Genomic DNA, 13,049 nt, shown 5'->3' with positions numbered 1-13,049 from the left:
CCCAGTTCACATGGCAGTGACCTCCATTGGCCTCTGCCCGGCCTACCCAGAGGAACCCTCGCAAAATCTTGTTGATCTGCTTGAGAGTCTTTTTGTTCAGTGCCAGGACCATTATTTGATGCAACGGGATTGCCGCCAGCACGGCCCGGATCAGCGCCAAACGTCCAGCTTGCGGCATCATAGACGCCCGCCACGTCGGCAGCTTGTCAGCTAGCCTATCTACAAGCGGCTGGAAAGTCTCGGCCGACAGACGCCTTGTAGATAGGGGAATACCCAAGTACTTCACCGGGAAAGGCGCTAGCTGGCACTCCATGTGCACCGCTGCCGCCCCAGCCTCCTCTTCCGAACACGCAATCGGGGATACCGAGCATTTGGCGAAGTTGGTGCGTAAGCCGGAGGCCTGTCCGAACAATTCCAGTATGCCACGGACCGCACTCAACTCTGACTCGTCAGGGTGGCAGAAGATCACCACGTCATCCGCATAGAGCGACACAGAGGTCGCCAGGTCCCGCCGCGCCAACCGTCGCAGCACACCCAGCTCATATGCCTTGGCAAGCACCTTGTTGAGCGAGTTCATCACTAGGACGAACAAAGATGGCGACAGGGGGTCCCCCTGTCTCAGTCCCCTCCGATGCCATATCGGGGGTCCTGGCTCGCCATTGAGCAGCACCCGGGTACTAGCCGTGGCCAGCAACAGAGAGACAAGCTCTCGGAACCTCGCCATTGACACGTATGCCTAACTTTTCTTAGAGATATACAAAAAAAATCTGCTAGTCTTCGAAGTTTTCAAACTTTTTAAGTTCTTAGAACACCATCTTCTGTATCTCTTACATGGTTGTGCTCCTGAATCCTGATTTTGGTTGAGGAAGGTACCTAGCCACGTGCTTTTACGTAGTAATTCGATTAATGAGACAAATAGACGGACATCCCTATTTTTGTTCTGCAGAGGGCGAGCGAGCGCTGTTCGCTGTCTTTACCATGTTCGGAAATGGTAGAGTTACTTTTCATACTAAAGTTAACAACATTATCTTATTGTACCAGGGAAACCGATTCTTATTTGAAAGGATATGAAACACAACAGTAACAAAAGATATAATTTCTGAAAAAATTACTCCCTCCAATCCATAATAAGTGTCATGATTTTAGTTCAAGGATTTGAGATGTTTCCACACTGACATGACATCTACGGGTCTTATTTCCAGCATACATAAGATCTTGTAGCAAATACTAGAGCACTATTTCTTCTTGTCACCAAAAATGGATCTAAGCTTCGCGCTAGTTGTAGACGTGCGGGTGACCTGAAATTTCATATAGCGTGTTGGAGCAATCAGAAATGTCTAGCAGAAACTGTATGATCATGCAGATAGGTGGTTCATTTTAGAAATCACATGTTTTACAATTACAGTAAGATATATATTAAAATATGAAAGCCAATGAAGTAGACAGTGCATTTAGTTGGCAACTGTAGTATACACATTACACAAAAAAACATTTGCCAAAAAAAAAACAGTATTGTAGACATGATTATGCAGTTGATGACCAGATTGCTTATATCTTAATGAAAACATTTTATGCTACACACGAGAAGAGGATTATTTCTTTTCTTGTTTGTTTATCATGGTCATCCAACCTAGTTAAGTATGGCCATATACTTTTGGCTTTTTATAGTTGCGAAATTTCTACAACATAGCTCTTCGAGTGTCCCATTCATATCGCTAGGTGACATCCTAAGATAGAATACACACTTCCTATTAGCTGGCAGGCAGAAATGAACAGCAGAGGGTATATATTTTTGTAGTACTCTTCAGTTCGCAGCAAAATCACGTGAAAGGATTCTTATGATGCGCAAAGAAATTCTACATTTGGGACATATCTAAAATATCCGACCAGATATCTGTGATGATTGAGACTCCCTTCCTTAATGAATGTGAAGGGCGTGTATGTGCTAGTTCGTATACAAAGTATGGCAACAACACAAAATAAACGCAATATATGCAGTGTCAGAAAATTTAAATATATCAATGTAAACATGAATATGCTTGTAATTTTAACGATTAAGACGTTTGTGCATACGCACCATCGTGAATATAGATGGACAGCAGTGACCCTCCTTTAGTTACCAAAAAATAAAGAACTGATCAGCTATTTCAGACGAAAATTAAAATGAAGTTATCTCAATTCACTATAAGAAATTACATAATCCTGTATTAGCATACCTTTTTTGCCGTTCGGCTTTCACGCAGTCCGTTGAGAGTGTCAACAATTTCATCTATGGGAGGTCTGCATTTCCGGTCAACCTCAACACATTTTAACCCAATTTCGATGCATGCTTTAACCTGTTTGTGGCCTTCTGAATCTAACAATGCATACTTCGATGCTATATGCTCTGGTGTCCACTCTTTACATACCTACAGAAACAATGCTTGGTGGTTATATGCAAACTAAATGTAGCATAAATCTCCAATTTCAATCTTCAAAACTCAAATAATTAGAGTCTCATCATACTTTATCAATAAATTTTCTTGCGGATGGTTGGTCTTTTTCGGGGCAGTTCTTCTCTCTTGTGGTGATCTCAATTATCATTAGGCCTAAACTATATATGTCTGACTGCGCTGAGATTTCACCTTTGTATAGATACTCTGGAGCCATGTATCCGCTGGATCGCATTAACATCTAAAGTTAAGTGGGAATTACATTATAATAAGGAACAGAGTAATGTTCTCAAGCTTACTAGGATCCCACAACTGTTTGTGTGCACAATCTGGTTTGTTCTTGGCCAAAGACTCTCGAAAATGCGAAATCCGCAATCTTTGGCACCATATTTGCATCCAACAGTATATTTTCAGGTTTCAGATCCATATGGATAATGGGAATGTCCAACTTGTGTAAATATTGCAAGCCCTTACAAATCCCCTTGATTATTTTGAAGCGTGTGCCCCAGTCAATGCTGGGTTCAGCCGAAGAGACATCCTCAGCTGCTTCGGCCTCTGCATAGTGCATATCAGCATAAGAGGGTTAGCAATTTGGAATATTAATAACTGTAAACATGCATTACAAGAAACTAGATGGGACGATGGAAAACCAAATAGTGTAGAAAAACGATGTCCTATCCCCAAACTTGAAAACTAACCGCTAAGAAATATGGTAAATGAGAATATGTGGGAAATAATATACTACCAAAAAGTTTCTCCTCGAGGCTTCCGTCAGGTAAATATTCGTAGCAGAGCAAACTTTCAGTTATGTCTGCCTGGATATACTTTCCGTCGAACTGCACCAGCTTCTTGGTTGTTTCACTGCAGAATGCAACCAGCTGCACTATGTTCTCATGCTTGAGCGCCATGACATTCTGAACCTCCTTTGAAAACGTTTTGTCGGCAGGCATCGGCGCGTTCTCCTGGAGTTTCCTCACGGCAATCACTCTGTCACCGTCCGGAACAAATCCCTGTTCAATCTCGCAGATATATTAGCATGTCTTCCTCAACCTCTGGAACACCAAAACACCAATGGAAAATTATCACACCTTATAGAGTGTTCCGAATGGACTTCCACTGATTTTCCGATCTTCGGCGAAGTCATTCGTGATTTGCTTCAGAAAGTCGTATGGCAGTTCCTCCGGGAGCTCGGGGCTCGTGTTGTTCTCTTGGGTTTTACTTCCAGAAGGGGCCATTTCTGAGGATCGACCGTGAGCAGCGACTGGTTGTGGGTTATTCTCAGTTTACAAAACAGCATAAATAAGAGTAAAAATGCAAAATTTAACAGCTAAAAAGAACATGCTGGGCACAGTCACTAACCTTCGACAGTGAATCTGGAAGCCTTGAGGGATCTATGGGCAGGTGGGATTGGATCTAGCTATGGGAATCGAGGAACGAGATAAATGGTCAGTCTTGTTGCTAGCTATGGCAGGTGGGATTGGATCTAGATAAAGGAGCAACACGAAGAGGAAGAAGTTGACCTGTTTGGGGTCAGTTCAGTCTTCCGATTGGTGTACATAATAACGTATGTATATGCCCATCGTGTCCACGTCATAAGATGTCCACCTGACAATGCGTGTCGCCTAGCTGCCTAGATCTCGTCGTCACCGCGTATTTTCCGCAGGCCGCGTAGAGCAAGAACTTTATACCTGCAGTTAGTGCGTCTCCAATACCGCGTGGCGTGATACCTGCTGTAGCGTGTGCAGCGGCGGTTGCAACTAGCAAAACATTTATACGCAAAAAAAAACTAGCAAAACATTTACTGTACGTCCAAACAGTGTAGGACAAGCAAGCCCAAACCCCTCGCGCGCTCCTCACGCCCCCCTCCCCCCAAGTCCGTCTCCATCCATCGCTGCAGCCGCCGTGGCGGGGCCCGCCGCTGAATGTGCTATCGGGTGAGGCGGCTGCATGCTGACCGACGTGAGGAGGCCAGGGCGACGGCCCTACGCGAGTCGACAACGCTTCGGTGGCGGAGGCTCAGGTGGTGGCCGCGGTGACGTGCTTCAGAGCGTTCCCGTGGATGGTGGCCGGCATCTTCGGTCACGGGGGTGGCATTGCTACCGGTTGGCCCAGGGAGCCTCCTTCGTGGCGGATCTGGAGCTCCAAGCTTCAATCCCTGCGTCCGGCCAGGCCGGCGGTGCGGCAGTGATGTCGTCGGTTGGAGAGGTGGTGGCATGGGTGGTTGTGCTGCTGGCCCGATCCATCTTGGATCCGTTGGGGCTTGCCAGCGGCAGGGAGGTGGTGCTGTGGCGGTCTTGGATGTGGAAGTTGGTTGTAGTTCGTTGCCTCACAGCTCGGGTGGTTCGAGGTGAAGGACCCTAGGAGAAATCCTTGTCCGGGCTTTGGTCCGGACTAGCGACGGCGACACATGTGGGTGCCGTTGATTTTCTTGGAAGCGTCGTTCAGGGCTCCTCTCATCACCTCGGAGTTTTGCCTTCACAGGGAAACCGTAGATCCTTGGGATCGGACAATGGAGACGCTTCTGGGTCTTTCTCCTTGCTGAGGGCATCGTTTCGGAGTTGGCTTCGTCTTGGCGACTAGAGGGTGGATGGTTGTTCAGGCGCCTCGTTTGGGGCGCTGCGGTCAGTTTGGCAACGATGATGCGTCAAGCAGAGCTTGGGTCGCGGTTTGGGCTTCGATAGTCGGTTACCGACATGTCCGATGGGTATTCTCGTCCTTCGTTGTGTCGCTGTGGAGTCGGAGCTACGGTGGGGTGTGCCTCTGCAGTAATGATGACCGGCAATCGGTCGTGTGGAGGACGATTTGGTCGATGCAAGCCCAGCATAGTTCTCTTGTGATGCTCGACGGCCAAGTTAGAGTTGTCTCTCGTTGGCGTGTGTGGCCGATTGTTGGTATTTTGCGAGGTCGGTCAGGGGTTGTGCCCAATATGGTTTTGTTCCATGACGATATTGGTGCATTTGTATCGGTTTTTGGTCAGTTTTCTCGCTAATAAATCGGCCGCCTTCTTCTTTATCAATGAAAATGACAAGTCTTGTCTTGTTTCAAAAAGAATAGTGTAAGACACTATTCAGGATGTCACTCCAACCCTAGCACGTTTAACTTCTTCATTCCTTCCAGTTGAGGTTTCAAGAAATAAATGACACCTTGTTGATAATACTACCATATCAATCTTATTAACCCTTACACCATGATATCACAACTCTCTATGTTTTTGAATTTTAAACAATTATTTAAATTAACATCAATGATTAAGTAATAATAATCTTTATGCAGAATTCAATTACTAATGTGTTTATTTTTAAATATATATAATCCTAAATTTCTAACGAAAAACTAAAATCTTCCTACTTTCGTATTTCCATTTGAAATTCGAATCTAACTGTTTCCCATGATCATTTTAGTATATTATACATTTTTTCTAACATCGTATGCAACCAAAAAACTGTTTTACCGATACTTGAAGCAATTTGCAACAAAGGCCGCAATTCATTTTTATTAAATTCTCTTGCAACTAGATGACATAACACATGTATATCTCTAAGGATTTTATTTTTGATTTCTTTTTTAATCATTTTATGTCATTCAGTTGAAACTTAAAAGGCGATCCAAGGGGGTGCGTGGAGGGAAAAAATCCAGGTTTGTGGTTACGGCCTGGCCATCGGCATAGAGCTAGAGGGCAAAAATATAACGACATCGCCTCGCCGTCACGGTGGAGACCCATGTACCGATGGCCACTGTCAGCACAAACTTTCCTATGCTGACGACTTTTTTGTGCCGACGGCTTTCTTCGCGGCCTACCTTGTTCGAGGCCTGCGCTGACGGCTCCGACAAAAAGCCATCGACATAGCATTTAGCCGTCGGCACCTTGACTTCCTCCCGTAGTGATATAGGTATCAGCGAACTTTTTTCTAAAAAATCATAATTTTAGCTTTTAAAAAATTATGAAAAAATCCGTATATAATCGATGTTTTATCCCACAAATGTGATTTGTTTTTTTCAAATACTTTATATTTTGAGATACACAAAAATAACAAAAGTGTAGATTTGAGTAGTCATTTTTAAATATCCAAAACATATCAGATTTTATCATTTTTATCTAGCACAAAATAAAAAGAATTTCGGGTTAAGATTTTGCATGATTGTGAGATGTATCACCGACTCTTTTCCAGAATTATTTTCATATTTTTGAATAACTTGTAAAAATATCTTTTATTTTTTTTAATGGCGAGATTACTGGAGCTCGAGAGCCAAAAACACTTTTCTTCTTTTGACACAAATTTTACAGGTGCAAACCATATAATATAACTAATGTGCATGATTTATTTCACATTTAAAAAAGTCAGAAATGTGACATCTAATAATAGAATGCCGATGCAACTTGTTGAAGAATATTCCCTCTCCAAATACAGGAGAACCAATGGTGAATGCCACCAATAATAAATCATAGCATCTCCAACGAAGCCTCAAATAGTTTGTCCTCAATGTGTTCGATGTGTCCAGGAGACATTAGGTGAGTGATGGAGGCGAGTGGGGATGAGTGGTGGGACGACAAGGTTCTTTTAATTGGACCCACGTGGTAGTTGGACGTCAGGGTGTGGCTGCCATGTGGGCTAGGGGGCTGAGACGCGAGCGGCCTACCCATGAATAAATTGTCCATTTGGACGGCATCTTTGGTTCATGTTTTGGGCCACTTATGCCCATACGGATCAAAAGGATAGGTTGAGAAGCTTTGCAGGTTTCCCTTGGAGATGCTCCAGACTTCTTTAGAAAAATGTAAAATAAAGTTTACTCATGTCAATTAATTTTCTTTGTTGATATTTCATTTATAGGGGTGAAAGAGGACACGGTAGCTTGCTGCTATGGTTGTATGTCTGGAAAATCACACTTGTAATGATTGAGATGAGGAACGCTAGATAATGAGTCACTAGTGGAAAACAGGGGAAAACAGCATATATTTATACGCTACTACAAGTTGTACACGTTGATTCATTATATATAAATCGAGCAAACAAATATTGGAAGCAAAAGTCGATCTATTCGTAGATTCCCCTTACACATATACATGTAGCTCACGACTACCGGGACTAAAGCCCGTCGTTTCAAGAGGGAGAGCGCCTATTTGGACTAAACAAGCCGTTGTTGTCTATTACTTCTCTAATCAAAAGTCCCGCCACTTCCTCCACAATTCCTAATAGGTGTTCCTTTGGTTGGAGCGTGTCCCGCATGAAGTTGACCTATATAGGAAAATGAGATGAATATGACTATATCAATCTTGATAATGAAATATTGACGATAATAAATTAAAGTTGTGAATGTTATTGCTTACGTTGAATTTATTATTGTTGTGCTTCTCAGTGGTTAACATGCGAATGGACTCGCAAACGTAGTATCCACATAGATTCGTCCCATGTGGCTGCTGGACGCACGGTACAGGAGTAAATGTTAGCCTCTCTGCCCACGTACCCTTAGTATGTTTCCTGAAAGCTCTCCAAGCCCTGCCAGGAAAAATAATGATTGAATGAGTGGATAATTAATTGAAATCTCACGAAAGATATAGCGCGTCAATGATTGAAATTACGTCTGGAGCAACTTCTGCAAGTCGCGGAACCCGTCTAGGCCTCTACTCATTGGGTCCCTTACTTCAACTATTCCGTTATCAACTTGAATGTCTAGTAGAATCCAGTGGAAGCTGCACATGTTTATGTATATATGTCAGGAATTACACTTAACATCGAGTAAGAAAAATTGAATGTGTATAACCGATCATTAAGACTCTCACTCGTAGTTGTAAGGAAACAGTATTGAATCACAGAAATGTTGTTCCCCCAAAAACCTTAGTAGGTTTACCCCCGTTTCTTCGCCTTTATGCTTTACCGTTGACATAGGCATCCCAAATGGGCCTGCCGAAGATAGTACCCAGGGTTTACTGAAGGCCCACTACCCGAAGAATAAGAAGATTCGGAAGCCCGAGATGTTATTAAGGAAAGCTAGAGTTGTAATAGGAAGTGTTATTTGTAATCTTGCGGGATGAGTTAGAAACCGTCCCGGACTCTGTAACTTGTACAGCACGAATCCCTCGGCTCCGCCTCCTATATAAAGGGGGTGGGGGGTCGAGGGACGAGGAGATCATCGAATCATTATTTACAAACCCTAGTTTTCATAATCGTCGAGTACTTTCCGGCTGAAACCTTCGAGATCTACTTACCCTCTACTTCTAACTAAACCCTAGCCTACAATCCATAGGCATTGACAAGTTGATACCTTGTCAATTGGCGCCGTCTGTGGGAACTAGAGGCGTAAGGATCTGATCTCGATGGCACGTTCAAGATCTTCGACATCATCAACCGCAAGCAACGCAATGGATCGAGGTAAACAGATCGCTGCTGGTCCTGTCGATTTTGTTCCTCACCCACCCTCCCGTTTGGATGCATATGCGTATCTGGCGGAGCCTATGGAGATGACGTTCGGAAGGTTTCGCTTTCGCGTCGAGAAGGAAGGATCGTATCGTGTCGAAATTCCGATTTCGTCGGGATCGTCGGCGGTCGATTCCGATTTTTCAAGCTATACATCGTCAACCGAATCAGGAGAAAAAGAAACTTCGTCGATACGCTACGTCAGCACCAGGGCAAGAGAGAAACTCGCCAAGATCTTCAGCGACATGTCGTTTGAGTCATCTGCGGACTCATATATAAGCGATGACTCAAGCAGTGTCGACAGTTACGACTTCATCGACAAATCTATTACAGTGGGCAAGGTCTTCATCAATCTCAATGATGGTGTCACCAAACCCAACATAGATCTGAATACAAAATATCATCAGATTTATGCCATTGAAGAGCCAAACAACGATCAAGAGGAAACATCTGAGGCTTTCGACGATCTGGGAAATCCATACGTCGATCCCTCCGATCTGCGACGAGGCCTGGGCAATAAATACGTTGGGCCACAGCCGCGAGACAGAGTTCAACTCTCGCAAGCAGCGTGGGATAGAGCCGCGAGAGCTATGAACGGTTCAGAACCAATGGCCACCACAGCCACACCAGAGGAATTGCAAGCATATCAATATAGGCTCGCACGAGCTGCAAGAGAATTGGAAAAACAGACAGCTGAGTTAAACAGAAGAAAGGAGGCAGCTTCTGCATCCAGCAGGAGAAGGGCAGATTTGAGTCGACAATCTAGAACTTCGGGTGATAGTCACAGGGAGGCTCGGAACAGAGGAAGATCAAGGTTACAATACATACCCGAAGCAGAAAGAGAGCACTTGATCCAAAACCTCGACATGTCCTTTATGTCGATAGATACAAGAGGGAACATCATCCCTAAGACACCAGAGGCTGGGTATATGGCGACACAAGCTTTTATCCTCGCATCTAAACCACCTCCAGGAGATCCAAGGGAAACACTATACAATATGGCGATAGCAGGAGTTGGAGCTATGGGGACAGTAAACCGTTTCATGATGTACTTTATCTGGGTCAATAAACCCAATATTGATAATATTATTACTTTTGCATTCACTGATCTTCAGTCTGCATAAGAGAACACATAAGATATAATGAGTATATGCAATGAAAACGAACATGAACTGAATGAACATGAACTTATATGTAGTTAACAACTTACAAGCAATAGCAACTCATGAGAGATTTGTCGAGGGCTTCTAAATTGAATAACTGCCAGAGTTCATTCATCTCAATATGGATCTCCTCCTTTCGGTAGTAATATTCAAATGGTATATTCGCCACGATGTAACGTATGTTCTCCTTGCATGCATCAAGGTACCACTGATGCAAATTCCGCATATGTGTTGGCAGTTTATGCAGCCGCTCTCTGCTGACCAAGTCAGCCCCGTAGACAAATTTAGGAGCTATATCAGCAGTGGCTAGTGCAGCATCTGCGGCACCCAGCAATTCCTCCACGGTACATCCACAGTCAGCCGCTAGCTTTGCAGCTTCTTCCATATTGATACCACCACCATGTTCCAGGTACACCTTTGGTACTGTTGGGAGTGGGGACAACTTGCGGACAGGACTCCTGAAACGCTTCCGGTTGGGTGCATTCCGAGTCTTAGTGGGCGCAGGCGGCGGCGCTGGAGATGGAGATGGACTACGGATGTCGTGGTCGATGTCGTACCCATGGGGTGATGGTGGCGACATGTGATCAGTCGGAGGAGGTGATGGTGGCCTTCGATCATTTGGAGGAGGTGATGGTGACCTGGTGGGACAACTAGTAGAGGTTACCATGCCTGGCAGCCTGATGTTCTTCTTTTCCCAGAGAATGATTTCTCCCAGCACCTCTCTGAGTGTAACCCCCCATCACCTCCAGGGATTTCGAGCTCCAATGTCTCCCACGACGGTACAACTGAATCCACCCCGACACGAGCATAGCCAGCTGGAATCTGATTGCCATGCCATGTTGCCGGCTCACCTTCAGGTCCAAATGCAGGTAAGACATAGCCGACCGCCACCTTAACAGACATGTTCCTGAACACCTCATGGAGATCACAAGGTGTTTGCTCCTTGATTCCATCCACGGGGTCGCTAGGACCGCCGTCTATCATCCGTGTAGGCGGGGCCTCCGAGTCGGCCACGTTGCTGTCTCATCGCTGAGATATGCTGGCGGTATTATCTGGCTGGCGCTGTCCTTTAAGTTCATTAATCTCCCGCTGCTGCTGCTGAATCTCCAGCTTCTGCTGGTCTAGTTGCCGTTGGAACTCAGCCATCCGGTCATTCTACACCTCCAGCTCGCGTTTTTTTGCTCTCGCTCGGCTTCTATAAGTCTCCGCGTCATTCGGAAACCCAAGCGCCCACAGAACACTAGGGCTGAAGCCTCTTGTTCGTCCTCCCTTTTCAGGATTACTGAGGACAAGCGTCAGCAAGTCTTTCTCTCTATCGGGAGCAAACTTCAGTTTTCCCGTTTTAATATTAGCCGTCACTTCAATCCATTTTTCCCTGGGTACCCTAACCTTGCTGTCACTTTCAACAAGGTTCCCTGTCTTCATGTCATACTCACAGCCATGCCCAAGGAACCAATTTCGAGCCCTAGTGTCTCATCCTTCTCGCTCTGGTTCTGGAGTGATCCCATTCAGCTTCATCTCAGCCTCTTGTGCATCCCACTTAGGCATGGCTACTTCGTAGCCCCCTCGCCCCCTATGATGGTGATATTTCTTTTCGCTTGCATTCTTCTTGTTTTTCTTTGACAGGTTAACAGCCTCCTCTGATTCTTTGTACTTCACAAATTCTTCCCAGTTATGCTCCTGCTTCGCTAGATAGTTCTCGAATAATGGAGGCTTCTTCTCGGCCTTATAAGCTACCCATAACCGGTTCTTATACGCCCGGAAAAGTTCCCCCATCTTCTTAAGAGCCTATTTCTTCACTAGCGCCCTCTGCTTGGCATTCTCAGACTCCGATCCCAAATCTGGCAAAGTGAAATGTGTCATCAGGTCGTAAAAAAGTGTGTCTTTGTACCCTATCGGCAACCTCACTTTCGGACACATTCTTGGTCTTGTTCCATTCTCTAATAGTGATCGGGAGACGATCTCTAACCAGAACTCCGCACTGATTTTTAAATGTCACTCTGACACTCGCGGGTGCCACCGGTTGGCCTTTCGCTGATATAGCTTCAATTGTGAAGTGGTCTTTTTTGGTCAACTTCTTTGCCGGGCCTCGTTTCTCCAACTTATCTTCGGAGGCCTAAGAGAATAAAAATTAATTAATTTATATACATATGTATATATAGAATTCCATTAATGCCTCAACTGATCGTATACCTCGTCATGACCGGAGCCGTCGGCTTCTCCATCACCGGAGCCGCGGGCTTCTCCATCACCGGAGCCGCGGGCTTATCCATCACCGGAGCCGCAGTCTTCTCCATCACCAGAGTCGCGCTCTTCTCGATCGGCTTCTGGACCATCGCGGATTATGTCCTCGAATAGGTGTTCCTGTTCCAAGTCTCGATGGATTTCGAATGGATCCATTGTTTCTGCAAAAAATTAAATCGATAAGTACATGTTCTAACCCTAAACAAACCCTAACCCTAATCAAACACTAACCCTAACCCTAATCCGGCGCGTGTCGGTGACGCGTGTTTGCGAGAGGGAGAGGGTGTCAGTGACGCGTGTTTGCGAGAGGGAGAGGGTGTCGGCGACGCGTGTTTGCGAGAGGGAGAGGGTGTCGGTGTCGGGTGTTTACGAGAGGGAGAGGGTGTCGGCGTCGGGTGTTTGCAAGAGGGAGAGGGTGTCGGTGTCGGGTGTTCGCGAGAGGGAGAGGGTTTCGGCGTCGGGTGTTCGCGAGAGGGAGAGGGTGTCGGCGTCGGGTATCTATCTTATCGGCGTCGGGTGTTTGCGAAACTAAATATCTTAAAACAAAATAACTTAATTAAACTAATTACTAAACTAAAAGTAAAACTAATTAACTTAACCAAACTAAAACCTAATTAACCTAAAAGTAAAACTAAACCTAAAACAAAAACTATACTAACTATACTAACCTAAAACTGTACTAACTAAACCTAAAACTATACTAACTAAACCTAAAACTAAAACTATACTAAACCTATACTAACTAAACCTAAAACTAAAACTATACTAACCTAAAACAATTTACAGAAACTATACTA

General features: G+C 44.9%; 1 protein-coding gene across 3 annotated transcripts; it reads right to left on the bottom strand.

Moving 5' to 3' along the window:
- Positions 1 to 1,081: 1,081 nt before the first annotated feature.
- Positions 1,082 to 3,999, bottom strand: LOC127319228 (cysteine-rich receptor-like protein kinase 10). Of its 3 annotated transcripts, none has more exons than XM_051349461.2 (8): positions 3,792 to 3,999; positions 3,521 to 3,693; positions 3,178 to 3,442; positions 2,732 to 2,987; positions 2,506 to 2,656; positions 2,217 to 2,408; positions 2,078 to 2,110; positions 1,082 to 1,298 (listed from the first exon to the last, which is right to left on the bottom strand). In XM_051349461.2, the coding sequence occupies exons 2-8, from the start codon at positions 3,665 to 3,667 to the stop codon at positions 1,236 to 1,238; spliced, it is 1,107 nt and encodes a 368-aa protein (XP_051205421.1). In that variant the 5' UTR covers positions 3,668 to 3,693; positions 3,792 to 3,999; the 3' UTR covers positions 1,082 to 1,235. The 3 variants fall into 3 exon arrangements, with proteins under 3 accessions (XP_051205421.1, XP_051205420.1, XP_051205423.1); XM_051349460.2 differs by having other exon boundaries at positions 3,521 to 3,669; positions 3,792 to 3,998; XM_051349463.2 differs by lacking the exon at positions 2,078 to 2,110 and having other exon boundaries at positions 3,521 to 3,669; positions 3,792 to 3,998.
- Positions 4,000 to 13,049: the final 9,050 nt, after the last annotated feature.

The sequence above is a fragment of the Lolium perenne genome, chromosome 7 (assembly GCF_019359855.2).
Source record: "Lolium perenne isolate Kyuss_39 chromosome 7, Kyuss_2.0, whole genome shotgun sequence".
Taxonomy (NCBI): domain Eukaryota; kingdom Viridiplantae; phylum Streptophyta; class Magnoliopsida; order Poales; family Poaceae; genus Lolium; species Lolium perenne.
This window is presented reverse-complemented; position numbering and strand designations above follow the sequence as displayed.

Bases quoted from the DNA above. Each gene is read 5' to 3' on its own strand.
- LOC127319228 (XM_051349461.2), bottom strand. From the start codon at position 3,667: ATGGCCCCTTCTGGAAGTAAAACCCAAGAGAACAACACGAGCCCCGAG. The intron at 3,443-3,520 runs GTGTGATAATTT...GAGATTGAACAG, and splicing joins CATTCGGAACACTCTATAAG to GGATTTGTTCCGGACGGTGA. The intron at 2,409-2,505 runs GTATGATGAGAC...TTGTTTCTGTAG, and splicing joins CAAGAAAATTTATTGATAAA to GTATGTAAAGAGTGGACACC.